General features: G+C 40.9%; 2 protein-coding genes and 1 long non-coding RNA gene across 4 annotated transcripts in view; 1 reads left to right on the top strand and 2 right to left on the bottom strand.

Moving 5' to 3' along the window:
- LOC128440130 (uncharacterized) overlaps positions 1 to 2,855 on the bottom strand; it is a 3,516-nt gene extending 661 nt beyond the window's left edge. Inside the window, exon 1 of the long non-coding RNA XR_008338478.1 lies at positions 1,619 to 2,855. This is a non-coding gene — a long non-coding RNA (uncharacterized LOC128440130). The remainder of the gene's footprint in view (positions 1 to 1,618) is intronic.
- Positions 1 to 15,993, top strand: part of gfm1 (G elongation factor, mitochondrial 1) — a 20,685-nt gene extending 4,692 nt beyond the window's left edge. Inside the window, exons 2-20 of the mRNA XM_053422723.1 lie at positions 2,146 to 2,231; positions 2,572 to 2,797; positions 2,916 to 3,065; positions 3,164 to 3,296; positions 4,887 to 5,091; positions 5,437 to 5,553; positions 5,739 to 5,889; positions 6,614 to 6,768; positions 6,872 to 6,956; positions 7,080 to 7,217; positions 8,208 to 8,309; positions 8,434 to 8,490; positions 8,585 to 8,722; positions 9,128 to 9,210; positions 13,463 to 13,625; positions 13,775 to 13,919; positions 14,328 to 14,488; positions 14,592 to 14,645; positions 15,065 to 15,993. Of these exons, the coding sequence (XP_053278698.1) occupies positions 2,723 to 2,797; positions 2,916 to 3,065; positions 3,164 to 3,296; positions 4,887 to 5,091; positions 5,437 to 5,553; positions 5,739 to 5,889; positions 6,614 to 6,768; positions 6,872 to 6,956; positions 7,080 to 7,217; positions 8,208 to 8,309; positions 8,434 to 8,490; positions 8,585 to 8,722; positions 9,128 to 9,210; positions 13,463 to 13,625; positions 13,775 to 13,919; positions 14,328 to 14,488; positions 14,592 to 14,645; positions 15,065 to 15,196 (2,244 nt within the window). The 5' untranslated portion in view covers positions 2,146 to 2,231; positions 2,572 to 2,722 and the 3' untranslated portion in view covers positions 15,197 to 15,993. The remainder of the gene's footprint in view (positions 1 to 2,145; positions 2,232 to 2,571; positions 2,798 to 2,915; positions 3,066 to 3,163; positions 3,297 to 4,886; positions 5,092 to 5,436; positions 5,554 to 5,738; positions 5,890 to 6,613; positions 6,769 to 6,871; positions 6,957 to 7,079; positions 7,218 to 8,207; positions 8,310 to 8,433; positions 8,491 to 8,584; positions 8,723 to 9,127; positions 9,211 to 13,462; positions 13,626 to 13,774; positions 13,920 to 14,327; positions 14,489 to 14,591; positions 14,646 to 15,064) is intronic.
- lxn (latexin) lies at positions 9,943 to 16,034 on the bottom strand. 2 transcript variants are annotated; one of them, XM_053422733.1, is made up of 7 exons: positions 15,766 to 16,034; positions 12,330 to 12,506; positions 12,147 to 12,209; positions 11,138 to 11,309; positions 10,848 to 10,984; positions 10,491 to 10,553; positions 9,943 to 10,199 (listed from the first exon to the last, which is right to left on the bottom strand). In XM_053422733.1, the coding sequence occupies exons 1-7, from the start codon at positions 15,919 to 15,921 to the stop codon at positions 10,080 to 10,082; spliced, it is 888 nt and encodes a 295-aa protein (XP_053278708.1). In that variant the 5' UTR covers positions 15,922 to 16,034; the 3' UTR covers positions 9,943 to 10,079. The 2 variants fall into 2 exon arrangements, with proteins under 2 accessions (XP_053278708.1, XP_053278709.1); XM_053422734.1 differs by lacking the exon at positions 15,766 to 16,034 and adding an exon at positions 12,729 to 12,887.

Raw genomic sequence — 16,034 nt, 5'->3', positions numbered from 1 at the left:
GGATTATTTTCATTATAAGTTTATCTTTTACAACTTATTTTTTCAGTTAAATGATACATTTTGGGTGAAGAAGATGACAGAGAATGGGGGGGAAGTAAAAGTCCTCAGATTTCAAGTGGTGGCTTCAAGTTTCTTGTTTTATTGGAAATACAGTCTTAAAACCCAATATGATAACAATAATAATAATAATTTAGTATTAGATTGCCCTTTAGTATAAGAAGTAATTTTCTTTTGTGGGTGGAGAAATAATCGCCTGATCATATCACTAAACTACTGGATCAATAGTTATTTAAATGTCAACTACTTTCTGTAAATTGTTTTAAGTCATTTTTCAAGCAAAACACTAAATCAAATATTTTGGGCTTTTTAGACTGTTGGTCAAACAAATGAAAGACATTTCAAGGGCTGAAGAAAATTTTGATCGTGCTAAACTACTCAGTGCTAAAGCACTCAATTGAAAATAATCGTTACTTTAAACTCTTGTAAAAACACAGCCAATAAAGACAGTATGTAGGATTCAACATCTATGTTTGGTCCTAATTAATAGTGAAATATATGCTGCAAAATAACAGCTCCCATCAAAGACACATTTCAGAAACGCAGTACGGTATCCTAGAAAAACTCTGAATATTCTAAGTATTCTACATTAGACCAGTGAGTCGCTTTGTGTTATTCAGAGTCTTTTACTGTGACAGGGCTGCAGTCACCCTGCTCACTGCTGTGAGGACGGAACTCTCACAAAAAGGAAACGAGACAGGAAGGATAACAATGGAAAACAACAGCTCATCATGTGCCACACACAGAAATAATCACACATACTGACTCAATGTCTGACCTCCCTTTGGTTACTTTGTATCACTCCACGCACACATTTGTGATCGAGGAGTTGAACTTTTGACTTCAGTTCGCTTTATATGACAGATGTTTGAAGTTTGCGATTTTTCATCCAAAACCCAAGAGCAGGTGTAAATATATGAATATTTTAACTGTAATCTACTCAACAGTATATTTACAGTTCAAACTTGATCCACCTCAATCAGCCAAAACTTTACAAAACATAAAAATGGTATTATTAACAGTAAATGCGTTTTCATTGTGTCACTAATGAGTACTTTTGATCAATTTTGGTGCTAATACTCCGTCTTTTACTTATTATGAAAGCAGTACTTTAACTTGTGATGTTTTAACGATTTTATTTAGAATCCTCAATATGTACTACCGACATAAAAAATAAACCCACAACCATATTGAAACAACAACTAATTTAGGACCTTACTCCATACACCCAACAAACAAGCTCAACCTCAGAACCTCCACATCTGACAAACTTAAATAAAAAGTGTCAAACATAAATACACGTATAATATATATCGTATATAATCGTAAAAAGGTACATTCTCTCTCTAGTGAGTATTCCCGTAAATTAATCCTTCATTAACAAAAACGTCAACCCCAATACAATCCTTAACATTTGGTCCTTGGAGTATTTGTATTAGTCCGACATTGCTACTTTTACTAGACTTAATTATAGGATTGATCAAATATTACCTGGCTCTAATTTCAGGTTATGATCAATTAATTAATTAACTGGAAAGGAATAATTTAGTGAGGAACTTACCAGACAGAAGTTGAGCTGCTGCTCTGGTGCATGTGAAGCAGCTGTGAGCGGCTGACAGGGATGTGGAGGTTTTTTAACTGTCAGGCTGTGTGGGGGATGTGTCTGTGGCTAGTGTGTGTGTTTGTATGTGTGTAGTGTGTGTGCTTGTGTGTGGGTGTGTGCAGTTCTGTTGTACAAGCATGGTTGACATGAAAGAGGAAATAATGCATGTCGAACAGAGCATGGCAGAGTCACAGTCATTTTAACCGTCACCTTGAGCTGAACTGACTGAGGATTAACATGATGATAAGTGAACATCCCAGCTGACAATCAAACAAAATGTGAAGTTGAAGATGTATAACTAGTTTCACACTTTGACTAAAAACCACCAGCTATCATCTCCATGAATTCAAAGTCTCCCAGTGATTTGTTACATCGAGTTGCACCATTGAAGTGTTTTTAAACTTGTCTTAACTTGTGAACGTGCAAATCTGTAACTAAGAATCACCTAATTGTTGCTCATGGAACTCTTTTGACCGATACTGCAGCAAGTCATTGGGGGGCGATCAAGAACAGTTGGCTTCACTTTTGGGGAGCTGTCAAGTCCTGCAGTCTGGTATCAGCCCACATCCAGGTAACACAATTAGTTAAAAGTTGAAAAAATGCACACACAAAAAGACACACAGACGAAAATAAAAATCTGAAAGTTGTTTAAAAGTAAGAAGGTTTCTCTTAAATCCCTGAATACTGTTGTAGCTATCTGGATGAACCTTTGCCACACGTGGACAGAGCATGACAGCATTCGAAAGCAGCATGTTCCTATTTGGCTTTTTAATCATTTTAGATCGTGTTTGTATATTTATATTTTAAAATATGTCAAACTGAACATTTGATTGATTACTTGTGTTTTATTTTTTCGAAGGTGGCGACGTTTCATTATTAATATTAAAGCGCACATTTGTACTTTTTGGCAGGTCGTAGTTGCCGTAGACGCGGAAGTAGCGTTGCACAAGCGGCCATCAGTGTTTCAGCGTGACATTCACCGGCTTGTAGGGGCTGTGGGATCTCGGGGTCGAGCTGAAGGAGGAATAAGACCACCCTGGGTCCGACCGAGCTGTTGTCACAATGAGACTTTTAAAAGCGGGTCTGTGTTTGGCCAAAACGCATCTTTTGTTCCCAGGAGGCGTCACTGTCAAGAAGGTAGAACTGGATTTGAACCGAGCTGAGTCCAGATCTGTGGAGTGGGTCGAGTATTGACCCCCCCCCCCCCCCCCCCCCCCCCCCTGTCTCTCTCTCTCTCTCTGTGTGGTTCCTCCAGGTGCTCATCAACAGCTGTCGGTCATGCTCCTCCGGTGTCCCCAACGAGATGATCCGCAACATCGGCATCTCCGCTCACATCGACTCGGGGAAGACCACCCTGACCGAGCGAGTGCTCTTCTACACGGGCAGGATAGCGGAGATTCACGAGGTGAGCGCCGGGTCCATACATGTCCCGTGGAGGCATTATGTATCCAGGTGAACGGGTCACAATGTGCAGTACCGACCCGTCGTCTGTTCTCTCTGCAGGTGAAGGGGAAGGACGGCGTTGGAGCCACCATGGACTCCATGGAGCTGGAGAGACAGAGGGGCATCACCATCCAGTCAGCTGCTACATTCAGCATGTGGAAGAACCACAACATCAACATCATTGACACACCAGGTACAGGAGTTTGACACCCCACCCCCACCTGAGGCCTAGTGGGACAGAAATGAACTCTGTATCCCTGTTGATCAGCGGTTTAATTTTATTAAGGACATTTACTCGATTACTGTGACTGTATTTTAGATATATCTAAACCTAACCTAAGTATTTCTATTGTACTCCATCTTTATTATTCTATTCTACTACATTCCAGGAGGAAATACTGCACCTTTTACTCTACTACAATCATCTGACAGATGAAGATATCAGTTATTAATTAAGGTTTTACACACAACCAGAATAACACTCCAGCGTTTACCTCAACCAAGGCCTAACAGTCCCCGTATGAAACATTAGGTGAATTCACTGGATCTATGTTTTTATATGGATCTGCATTTAACTTCTCACAATAGTAAATATCAGTCCCCTAAACATGTCAAATATTTTTTGTCATCAAGTTCCAAGATTTACTCTCTGAGAAATCAATGAAAATGTCAAGGCCCCGTTTCACAATGTTAACGAAAGTGGGGAGAAAACTCCTGAATCAACCCCCTGATGCTGGATCCACACCTATATTTTACTGTGTTCACATCCTTCCACCAAGTTTCATACAAATCTGTCCTTTAGTTTTTGTGTAATTCTTCCAAATAATAGACAAACAAACTCTGTTGAAACACAAACCGTGAATCATGACACAGCAGAGGTAGTGATATCATAACTTTTGTTCCATAGTAAGGTGCAAGCTCCAGACAACTGGATACTGCATTTCCCACAATGCAATTTGACAATATTTTTTTTTTTTTAGACTCTTCCTGCCTGGTAAATGTCCGTAAATCCAAATGCCCTCAGTTTGTGATGCAGGCTCTCTGATACAAATTCAAAGCCTCCAAGCCCAATGTAAGACGACCATGATGATGACTTTACTTTGGTTAAGACGTTTAAAATCTCTTTCATTGCCAATGAAAACAAAAGAGGTTTCACAAATGTTAATAGTACATTAGCAGAAAAATACCTTTTTATTTAATATATTTAAATATTGTTTACGATATTCACTTTAAAATGTACTTATTTAAAAATTGAATAGCTATAAATGGTATAATGTGACTTTAAGAAGTCAGATTTTCCACTGAATTGTATTAGATAATAAAGAGGAAGCTAGAAAATGTTATGCAAAACAAAGTAAAGGTTGATTCTCATGTCGTTTCTGGATGGTCAGTGCCGAAGTCAACCGTGTCGTGAGGGAAAATCATTTCTACACTGTAATGACTGTGCAGTGGCTGTTAAATCCACTTATTACCCAGTTAAATGCTGAGTATAAACGTGCTGCGGAGACTGCCCCCAATTCTCTTCAGTTTTTTTGTCTTTGTAATGTTTAGTGGTGATAAAGATTTCCTCAAAGAAGTTCCAAAATGCTACAGAATGTTAAAAAAGAGCAGAAGAAGTTACTTTAATGTAGTAACATAAGGAAATATAAGTCCTCTCCATGCTTGTGATCAAAGTATGTTGTCGAAGAGACAAATAGGCTTTAGTACACAACTCAAAGGTCTCACTCGGTTGTGTTTACTTTCCTGGATGTCTAAATGTCAACGTGCGCTTTGTGTCGCCCAGGCCACGTGGACTTTACCATTGAAGTGGAGCGAGCGCTGCGCGTGCTGGACGGGGCCGTGCTGGTTCTGTGCGCCGTGGGAGGCGTCCAGTGCCAGACCTTGACCGTGAACAGACAGATGAAACGCTACAGCGTGCCCTTCCTCACCTTCATCAACAAGCTGGACCGATCCGGTGCCAACCCCTACCGAGCCCTGCAGCAGCTGAGGTAGAACATGAGACCGAGCTGGATGCTTGGTTACACAAACACGCCTGTTACACATCAGTTTGACACAGATCAGGGCGATAGTGTAACAGTATTAACATTAAGTAAGTAGCATGGCTCTAATCATGAGCTACGTTGTTGTTGCGCACATTCAGGAGATACAGTCAGAGGTTTTTTTAAATTTATAAAGTCATCAAAAAAGATCCCATATCATGATATTGCAGCAAAGATCCCAGATCAGACTGAAAATCAATGTGATTTCTCAAAAATTCCACAAATGCCATAAATAAACTTGACACGGACACATCCAACTGTGGTTTCCAAATTTTTTTAAATATTTTTCCTCAGATCTAAACTGAGCCAAAACGCAGCCTTTGTGAGCATCCCCATTGGCCTGGAGGGAAACATGCGCGGCATCATCGACCTGGTACAGGAGCGGAGCATGTACTTTGAAGGACCATTTGGGTAAGAGATTCTCCACCGGTTCCTTTTTTCACGAAGAAATATGTTTCTCTCTCAACATAATTCAATTTTTCTGTTTACCAACAGCTAGAATCGTTTATTACCATGAATGAGAGCGTTAGAAGACAGACTTGCTCTTGTTCTAGAGAATTATGAAACCAGCTAAAACTCTGTCTTCCTCCCTGCAGTCAAAATATCCGCTATGATGAGATCCCTGTGGAGTTTCGTGCCGAGGCCACAGACCGGAGGCAGGAACTGGTGGAGTGTGTGGCCAACTCTGACGAAGTCTTGGGAGAGATGTTTTTGGAGGAACAAATTCCCACCAATGACGAATTGAAGGTTTGTGTCTTTCCAGAGCATTTAAAACCTTTGACGTATAGTTGATTCATCTTAGTTGGAATTTTTTTTATGTCCGGACTTTACAAGCAAACAAGATTCAGAGTCTCGGTCTGAATCTTGTTTGCTTTTAAAATCAATCGCTTCTCATTATATAGTCCACTGTAAAGTCAGTTGGACATTTTGTAGTGCTGTGTGAATGTTTAGTGTGAATTGCTACACACTATATAACAACTGATGGTCTATAATCTTCAAATATCTACCATAATGCATTGCGTTCACGCTGGATGGATGAATAATTTCTTACAGATAAAGAGAGGAAACAAAAGCAGCAGGAAATTTACAACCTGTGGCACAAATGTAAAAACTATGTAGAGATTTTTTCACTTTAAACCCTTAAACACTTAAACAATCCGCAAGTGGCGCTAGAGAAAATTCAATCTGCTATTTCCATCTGCATCAGAGTGGTGGACCAAGTCACGTTGCTTGTGTTACTATTAAAATATAATAATACAATGAGACATCCTTTAAATCTAACTTTAATCAATTTGTGTTCAAAACAAGAGATTGGAAAAATGAACAAACTAAAGCTTTGAAAATCATTCAGAATACTATGAATTACAAACTGGGACAAGAACTCTCTGTGTTTGACTGAAGAATACAAATAAAACATTGAAAGCATAGTACAACTGTTCTCAGTGTTTTGTCCCTGTGTTTTGTCTCGCAGGCTGCAATCCGCAGAGCCACGGTGCAGCGTCTCTTCTCCCCGGTGCTGGTGGGCACGGCGCTGAAGAACAAGGGGGTTCAGCCTCTGCTGGACGCGGTGCTGGATTACCTGCCCAACCCCACTGAGGTCAAAAACTATGCTATCCTCAATGACGAGTGAGTGGGGACGTCCATTTGTTTAAAGTATCTGTTTAAATAGTAATAGTGGATGAAATGAAATCAGATTTAATTTTGACCAGTGTGTTTTTCATCATGTCAGAGATACTAATGAAACAGCCAAGCTTCAAATGGACCCGTCAAGAGACGATGTAAAACCTTACGTTGGCCTGGCCTTCAAACTGGAGGTGAGAGACATGTTCTGTCTCACGTCCTCTTGATAACTTCTTCATTTCTGCAGTTTCTTTTCTCAGCAGGAACGTCTGGTTGGCTCATGCTTTGTTGTTTCCTCTGGTTTCTCTCAACAACAGGCTGGAAGGTTTGGTCAGCTGACGTATGTGCGGGTGTACCAGGGCTGTCTGAAGAAAGGAGAGTACATCTACAACACACGCACCAGCAAAAGGGTCAGAGTGCAGCGGCTCGTGCGTCTCCACGCCGACCAGATGGAGGTGAGGTTAAACCGGTGGACGTCAGTGGACACAGTTTTCCCTCTGTGGTTTTTTAAAAGTGAAATGGCATCAAAACATGAAACGTCAAAACAGTTTGGTTCCTCTTTTCACTTCCTGTCAAGTGTGAAGATATCAACCACATTTCCATCACGCTTCAAGACATGAAATATCAACAAGATATTTTAATTGTTTATATATTTATTAGATATACTGTAAGACGTTGATTGAGTTGTGAAGTCGTTTATCTGACTTTTGTGTGCTTTGAAGTTAACGTATGGAAGCTGATGTATAAATAACTTAAAACTTACTCTCTAGTTAACTATGTCCCCTGTAGAACACTGAGATCATCTGCAGTAAGTCTATTAGAGGTTCCCAACAACAGCAGAAAGAAGATTCAGCTTTTGTGGACTACGCTCCAAAGTTGTGGAACAAACTGTTGCTAGATATCTATAGATAAGCTATTTCAGTAAACGTCTTTAAAAGAAAACATAAAACATCTTGGCTACAGCAGTTATAGATCTTGCACTTGGCCACACTCCTGTGCTTTTATCATTTGTATCACTTTCTTTCTTTTCAGTTTTTATGCATTTTCTTTCCTTTCATTTTAGCGTGTTAGGTGTCTTAAAGTCTGTTCTCTTGTGTGAATCACATTTTTACATGTTTTTACCAACATGTTTTTATTTATATTGTATGTTATTTATTGTTAAGTTTATTATTATTATTATTAAAATATATGCCTGCTTATCAAAGAAACATACGTAAACCTAAACATTGCTCACAGCTGGTTATGTTTATTGGGTAATAAGTGATGTCAGCAAATTGTGAACCCAAATGTTTGCTAACTTCCTGAGTTGCTCTGACTTTAGGTCGTGTTTAGTGAATTTTCTAATTCCTCAGTTTATTATGACATCACATGAAGGCATCAGCCCTGAAATTAAACCCTTGTCCTTTTTTATTTCCCTTCTTCTCTTTCTATCCCGGCTGCTGAAGGATGTGGATGAAGTGTATGCAGGAGATATTTGTGCCCTGTTTGGGATCGACTGTGCCAGTGGAGACACGTTCACATCCAGGACCAGCGCTAACCTCTCAATGGTGAGAAGCTTTAATGTGTTCACCGAACAAAAGATGGGTGAAAGGCTAAAGAGCTTGGGTCTGGATATTCTGTCTTTTCTCAGTGATATAAACAGGTTCTTGTGATCATTGTTTTGTCCCACAGGAGTCCATTCACATCCCAGAGCCTGTCATTTCCATGTCGATAAAGCCAGCAGTCAAGGTAAAAAAAAAACCTTCATCCATATTTTCTGCAAATATCTAAAACTAAAGTCAAAGTAGCATCAACGACTCTTTTCTCTCTCCTATCCGCACAGAACGACCTGGACAAGTTCTCCAAAGGCATCAACCGGTTCACCAGAGAGGATCCGACCTTCAGAGTTCATTATGACACCGAGAGCAAGGAAACCATCATCTCAGGAATGGGCGAGCTGCATCTGGAAATCTACTCGCAGGTACTGGGTCAGACAGGGTTGAGCTTAATGATGCACTGTTAAATAATGTCAGGGTAACTCAGTCATGCTTTGTGGGTGCAGGTCATCCACACTGTTGTTCATAGTCCCACAGACACTGGAGGTATTTAGTCTGTTAAAAAACTCAACTCTGCTGGTTTTAAACCTTCCTATGAGAGTTTTTTTCCATTGTCTGTGTCCATGTAGTAAAATAAATGTCAAGTCTGAATTATTTTGACTCCTGCTACTAAAATCAAGTGTTACTGAGCTTAAATGAACAAACCTCAGAGAAATCTGACAGAACATTTAAAGAGCTGTTTTTCTTATGCTGGAATAAAAAAAAATTCTGTAACTCTATTATATCTAACTTGCATTTCTCTGTGGCTTTGTCTTGGTTTGTTGTTTCAGAGGATGGAGAGGGAATACAACTGTCCCTGTGTGATGGGGAAACCCAAAGTGGCTTTCAGAGAGACAATCACCGGTGCTGTACCGTAAGTCCTGATCTCCCAATACACACACATTGGTTTCCGGGTTGTCCGTCTGTCCCATTCAAGTGAACGCGGAATTTCAAGAGCCTGAGGGAAATATTCATTGTGAAACTATTGGTCGTCAAAGGTCACTGTGAGTATAGGATATCTTGAACGTGATATATTAAGATCAGCTTGAGGGAATGTCTTCAAATTCGGTACAAACTTTCACTTGGACTTAAAGAAGAACTGATTAGATTTTGGTGCCTGGAGGTCGAATTTCAAGGTCACAGTGACCTCATGTTACTGTAAATGTGACAAATTAGGACTTCTGGTACAAATCACTTTGACTCACTGATAAATTGATTAGATTTCAGTGGTCAAAGGTCAGGGTGGCTTCAATAAAGCCTATTTAGCCTCTTGACTGTGATATTTCAAGACTGCTTGATGGAATTTCTTCAACTTTAGATCAGTTGTCACTTGGACTCAAAGATAGTGTTTATGTTTCAGTTGTCAAAAAACTATGTAGAAATATGTGCACAGAAACTGCACTGGTTGGCGGAGGCATACCACCGCAGTCCGGGAATTCTAGGGGGCAAGAAAGCAGGCTACAGGTCAAGCTGATGGTGAGCGCCCTCTGCTGGATTTAGGTAAACTACTGTTGATAGTGATGTGCTTCTGGTCTCTATATTCTAAATATGAACGAGTCTTTCCAGATTGAAAAGGACTTTGTACACAGCCGGAAACAGAGCAATATCATTTATAAACAGTTTATTTTAGACAAAATAGAAACAACCAAAAGTACAGAACAATGGAAGGATATCATGTCATCATTTGTGACCCCTGAAATAAACTGAGTTTTCCCTGGTGGGAGTGTGACGACTGTCGGCAGGTTAGTTGTTGTTGTTCTGGGGGGTTTCATTGTGATGACTGTGAGGAAGCTTCTCCATCTGCAGCACTTTAACTCCCTCTTGAGGAGACCAGGTGAACAGCAGCTTCCAGTGAATGATCTCCTACAAACAACAGACACCAGATAATGAGACAGATTTTCACATAATAGCAGTTTAACACGAGGCTCAGTGTTGATCTTCTTCTGAAGTCAATGAGGTTGAAGATGAAATTCATGCAAGATGCTTTTTAATGCTGAAATTGGCTGCTTCATTAAAAGATTATTCTTAGAAGCAAATTATCAGTTAAGTTATGTATCAATGTTTTCGATTATTTGCTTAGATAAATAATTGTCTGTATGTAGATAAATTAATAGATTTAAATATTTGCTCATGATGAGAATAGTTGTACGATACCTGGGAGATCATATCATGCAGCAGTACGTAATAGTCAAACTTCAGCTGGTCGTTCTCAGTTTTCTGCGGGAGACAAAAACAGACATTACAGGTGAAATGTGGCACCTGTGATGCACCTGATGGAGTTAACAGTTACATATATTATGAGACGAGTTGTGGAAAACAATGTCTGTAGACTGAAACTGAATTGGTTGGCGGAGCTGCACAATTGAAGGGGTTAGGGATAATTATATTTGATATGTGAAATAACAAGTTTAACAGAAACATTGTGAAAAATCCTGTCTCTATTACTGTTGTAAAATGCTTTGATCAAAAAACAACAATAAACCCTCTTTATGGATGTAGCGTTCCACCTACCAGCTGTGTGACGTTGGCCACCTGAGCCACGTTGTACAGTGTGTTTTCAGTGGATTCATTCAGCATGATGAAGCTGGAGGCCGCGCTGCCGAGGTGCATGAACGGCTCCATGTCCGGGTCGACGTGACCGTGGCTGTCTGCAACAGGCGTTGGGTTAAAATAGTTAAACAGGAACACTGAGTTTAAACCCTAAAGATGCAGCTTCAGACAGTTGATTGACTTGTTGGAGTCACTGTGTTTGTGTGTTGAACAGTAGCAGCATTACGCAGAGTTGGTTTTATTGTCCTCACCTGGTAAATGTTCTGACAGCAGACCTTGGTTCGTCTTGTATTTTTGGAACAAGGCCTCCTCTTCTGCTTTAGTGTCGGTTGTAGGGAGCTCCTCCAATGAGGCCTGGACCTGCGGGGGGCGCTGCTGCTCTCCCCCCGGAAACAAAACCTCTGCCTTGCATTTCTCTGTTTTCTGGATTAGTAAAAAAAAAAGAATCCGGTTTGATAAGAAAGAAGCAGAGAAGAGTGCACAGAGCAAAGGGTGTGGTCCAGATGTTACCATGGCAACCAGTGAGTCAGCGTTGCACCACACTGATCCTCGTTTCACTGAATGTTCTCCTTTCTGTCAGTTTGATAAATATTGTCCAAACTGGTCGTACCTGATCCCTCCAAAGCCACATATCACAACAGTGACCACAAAACATTAACTCCACCTTACAAAATACAGTAGATTACCAGTAGCACAATGTGAATGCAGGACTTGTAGCTCTTAGAATGCTGAGGTTAAATGCAGGCAGCTAAACATAGATTTAATGTCTAACCTTATTTAAGAAATCAGTTTGAATGCAATAACAGACACCCAAACCCAAATAAGCACTAAAGTAAAGCTCACACTGGCTGGTCAAGTGTTTTTAATGATCTGATCCAGACAATTTCTCATCAATGGGTGTGGCTCATGATCAAGGAGCAGTGTCGCTCTCAAATTATCAAAAATTAAAAGGGCTTATTTATGAAATCTATTTGAAGATGACATATTATTCAGATCCGGGGTCCAGATAAAATGCAGATGTGTACAGAACTTAGAAAGGAAAGCACAAAATATAAACATTTATATATATGTATATTAATGTCTCCCCAGCTGGGACTTGTTTTGTGTAGTGCTAAACCTAATATTCGATATAATCTAGATGATCCGATTTCTTCGGACAGATTAATATTAATTAAGACCAACTATAAACGCTGGGCTTTATCTAAATTCATGATGATCAATGTCTCAAAATGTGATTAAAGCTAAATAAGTCAAACTTACATTGCTGATGTGGTCCTGCACTGTGATCTCCAGCTTATACTTTCTTCCAGAGTCTGCCACATCCTGAAAGAGAAGATAACCACAATCAGAACTTGGAATTCAGTTTTATTTTGTATTTAGATCAGTTTACATGCTGATTAGAATAAAGTTGTGCTCATAATTTCATTGTAAAGTTCATCTGACCTCTGCGTATCCGCTGTGGACCCTGTTCAGGAAGATCACCCTGTATGGCGAGCCGTACAGGGTGTTCAGGTAGTGTTGGACCGCCTTGGCTGCCCGCTGAGCAGGGTAGTGATTGGGGTTCAGCTCGCCAGTCGCCATCACATCCTCAAAAGCCTCCTCCGTCGCCGACACGTTTTGCTGTCGTGGACAAAGAGAGAAGAAATAATGAAGAGAAGAGTAGCTGGTGTCGAGCAGGGACAGACTTTGACCCTCAGCCGGGTGGAGCTGTATGTGTTTACATAAGAAACGCCTCAGACAGAAGGAGAACATCCATCTAAGTGGAAAAGAAACTAACGTAGATGGTGAAGAGTTGAGCAGCTCAGAAGTGGGAAGAGTAAAAAATGGAGCGTCTGATCTTGCCTGTAACAGAAGGGCTGAGGCTCCCTGACAGTTATTTGTCAGGTGGAAAGTTTGATGTGTTCCTTTTTCTGAGTCAGCTGCTCGTCCTGCTACAGGAAGGATTACTTCCTACTTCCTGGACACGAGATATCTATGGGGACGGCCCCTGTTTAAAGAGGCAGAGCTCATTTCTTATATATTGCCTGCTTTACAGAATCTGCAGCAATGCAGGAGAATACAGCTCTGATGCTCAATGTTTTGAGCCTAATGGATTGATAGGTCTGATTTGCAGCAACCATTTTCAATGTTTTGCAATTCAATTATGTAAATTAAATTCCTTGTCAAGAGTTTAATGCATTTGTTTTTCAGACACTGTTCATTTAACTTTACAAAACAAAATTATGTTCTAGTATAGGTCATTTCTTATGTGTTGTTATATAGACAAATGCATTAAGTGCCAAATTTCAAAATAAAATGACAAAAAAAAGCTGATTCCTCAATTGGCTGAATAAAACCTAGGGCCCAACAGTCCCTTAAATATGCCTGATTTCTCCTATTAATGTCTCTGGATAATTTGTGGTTTTCTGTCAAGTAGCTTTTGTGTTATCTTGCTTACACACAAACATTAACCTCCTTGGCAGAGGCTAATACCTGTATTCCTTTTTTATCTTGCCAAACACAAATAACTGGGCTCACACGTGACACATTATGTCCCCCAGCTTCAATTAATGGATATTTGATCTCCCTTCCTGTAGGTTTGACTTCACCCATAAGAAGCAGAGTGGTGGCTCTGGACAGTACGGTAAAGTGATCGGGGTCCTGGAGCCTCTGGAGCCAGAACATTTCACCAAGCTGGAATTTGACGACCAGACCGTCGGCACGAACGTCCCGAAGCAGCTTGTGCCCGCCGTCGAAAAGGTGTGTGCACATTTTACTCATTTTAATGTGGTCACAGTCACCTATGTATATGTGAAAAGACTAATTTATGTAACCAGAGCTGTATTTTAAATCTTTTTTTGTCATCTTCTCTTGTCATTGTTGCCTCATTTCATCCCATCATGCTGCAGGGCTTCAGGGAGGCGTGTGAGAAGGGACCCCTGAGCGGCCACAAGATCTCAGGAGTCCGATTCCTCCTCGAGGACGGAGCTCATCACATGGTCGACTCCAATGAGATATCCTTCATCCGCGCAGGAGAGGGCGCTGTAAAGCAAGGTGCGCCTTGGGTTTCTTGAGATCAGAACTGTTGTCATTATACTTAAAGGTCCAGTGGGTAAGATTTAGGTGAAAGGGATCTTTTTGGCAGAAATTTAATATAAAAAAAACCTAGTGATGTTTTCACTCGTGTTTTTCAACTAAATTGCAGGAATTGCTGTTTTCTTTACGCTAGGAGGAACCCTTTATATTTAAATACTAAACACCTTTTGAGTTTATGACAACTGAAGGTGACCACAGGTTCTTCCATGTTTGGAAGGGGAGGGTGAGGGATACTCAGCTGCCTCCTGCAACTTCACCACTAGATGTCACCAAATCCCACACACTGAACCTTTTAATTTCGTGGTTTTCTTCACCTGTATTGTCGTGGGTTGATTTCTAATGGTTCTTTCAATCTGGTCTCCACAGCGATGGAGAAAGCCACCACGACCATCCTGGAGCCCATCATGTCTGTGGAAGTAGTCGCACCTCAGGAGTTTCAGGGAGTAGTGATTTCTGGTGTAAACCGTCGTCATGGTGTCATCACAGGACAGGACGGGGCGGAGGGATACTTCACTCTGTACGCCGATGTGAGTCCAGTTTGTCCAGTTCCATTGCACCAACTGTCCTCGGTCTTTATCATCCTTCCCCACCGTTTGTACCTGATTAACTTTGGCCTGGTTCTCTCAACAGATTCCACTGAACGACATGTTTGGCTACGCGACAGAACTACGCTCCTCCACTGAAGTGAGTTCAACTTTCATGTCTTTGAAACAGTTAGTTTCACATCGTAATTTATGGAGGGCATGAAATATGTTTGTGTGTCCTGTGTCATCACCTACGTGTGCTGCGTCTGCCTTTACCTGACTTTGGTTTGTAGACTGACATGCCTCTGATTATGGTTTAGTGAAGAGGATAACGAGAACTGTGTGTTCAAGCTTTTTAAAAAATAAAGTCAGAAAATACTTCATAATTATTTCACATCAATCTGACAGTTTTGTTATTATATCGGTTATCAAGCTTTAGAAGAACCAGACAGGAGGAGACTCAGATTAGTGAGTCATTGTGTAGATCTGCTCCCCTCAGCTGGATTTAAGCAGCTGTGTGAGGACACAGGGAGTTTGTATTGAGATTTCTGACGTCTTCTTCTATCATTGTTTATCCAGGGGAAAGGCGAGTACACCATGGACTTCAGCAGATACCAGCCCTGCCTGCCGGCCACACAAGAAGAGCTCGTCCACAAATACTTAGAGGCCACAGGACAGCTGCCTGCCAAGAAGAACAAGTGGAAGAACTGAAAACTCTCTGTTCGTTCAGTTGGACTTTTGACACCCATCCCGTCTTTAGACACATTATCTGCCCAGCATCAAGCGAGACTTGACAATATGGCTCTAATCAGTGGAGCCAAACAAAACTGTGACATTTTACTGTTTGTTTTGCAGTTAAAGACAAAATCCCCCCTGATAATTGACCCCTGTGAAACCCATAATGTATTTATTACTTGTAATTGAGCCCAGTTTGGCCCCCCCCTCTCTGCAGTCCATTGTTAAGGTGGTGATTGGTGAGGAAAGCTCAGGGTCGACTTGAGCTTGTAATGGCTTTTGTACAATGTACAGAATGGTTGCGATGTAGTAATACGTGCAGATAAAGATAAATATCCTTCTTTTAAAGTGTAGTTTTGTTTTCTGTGCAAATTATACGTTGGTGGCAAACATTAATTAAGCAGCATCCTGAGTTTAACTGCAGATTCCTCACATGTGCAATGCAAGTGATAATATCCAAAACACATTAGAAACCAAAACCTGCAAAAAGGAGCACAGCTACTCACTAGGAGTAGTCGGGTTTCAGTGCGTCATTTCCTTCTCACCTGTCCAACAATCTCCATTTCCTCTGAAGTCTCAGGGAAACTGGTGGAATGAGACAACCCCTCGTCCGCTGTGGAAGCTTCAGGTCTGATCGTCACATTAGGGCTCCCGGTTACCCCCATTAACAAAGCCAGAAATACAATGATCGTCAAACCCATCGTAGTACGCAGTAATCCAGACGCTCGAGGAAAGGAAATGCCCTCTTCTGTGAGAGAATCCGAGCGGGGAAATGTCCTCCCGTCAGCGTGGCGTTATATAAAGAGGAGGAGGA

Source organism: Pleuronectes platessa, chromosome 5, assembly GCF_947347685.1.
Source record: "Pleuronectes platessa chromosome 5, fPlePla1.1, whole genome shotgun sequence".
Lineage (NCBI taxonomy): Eukaryota > Metazoa > Chordata > Actinopteri > Pleuronectiformes > Pleuronectidae > Pleuronectes > Pleuronectes platessa.
Note: the sequence above shows the minus strand (reverse complement) of the source record. Positions and strands in the feature narration are given on the sequence as shown.

What these genes read in the sequence shown, in the direction of transcription:
- lxn (XM_053422733.1), bottom strand. Translation starts at nt 15,921, where the DNA reads ATGGGTTTGACGATCATTGTATTTCTGGCTTTGTTAATGGGGGTAACC. An exon ending in TGCAGGACCACATCAGCAAT is followed by an intron (nt 11,310 to 12,146) that starts GTAAGTTTGACT and finishes TTACTAATCCAG; the next exon opens with AAAACAGAGAAATGCAAGGC. An exon ending in TGCATGATATGATCTCCCAG is followed by an intron (nt 10,200 to 10,490) that starts GTATCGTACAAC and finishes TGTTGTTTGTAG; the next exon opens with GAGATCATTCACTGGAAGCT.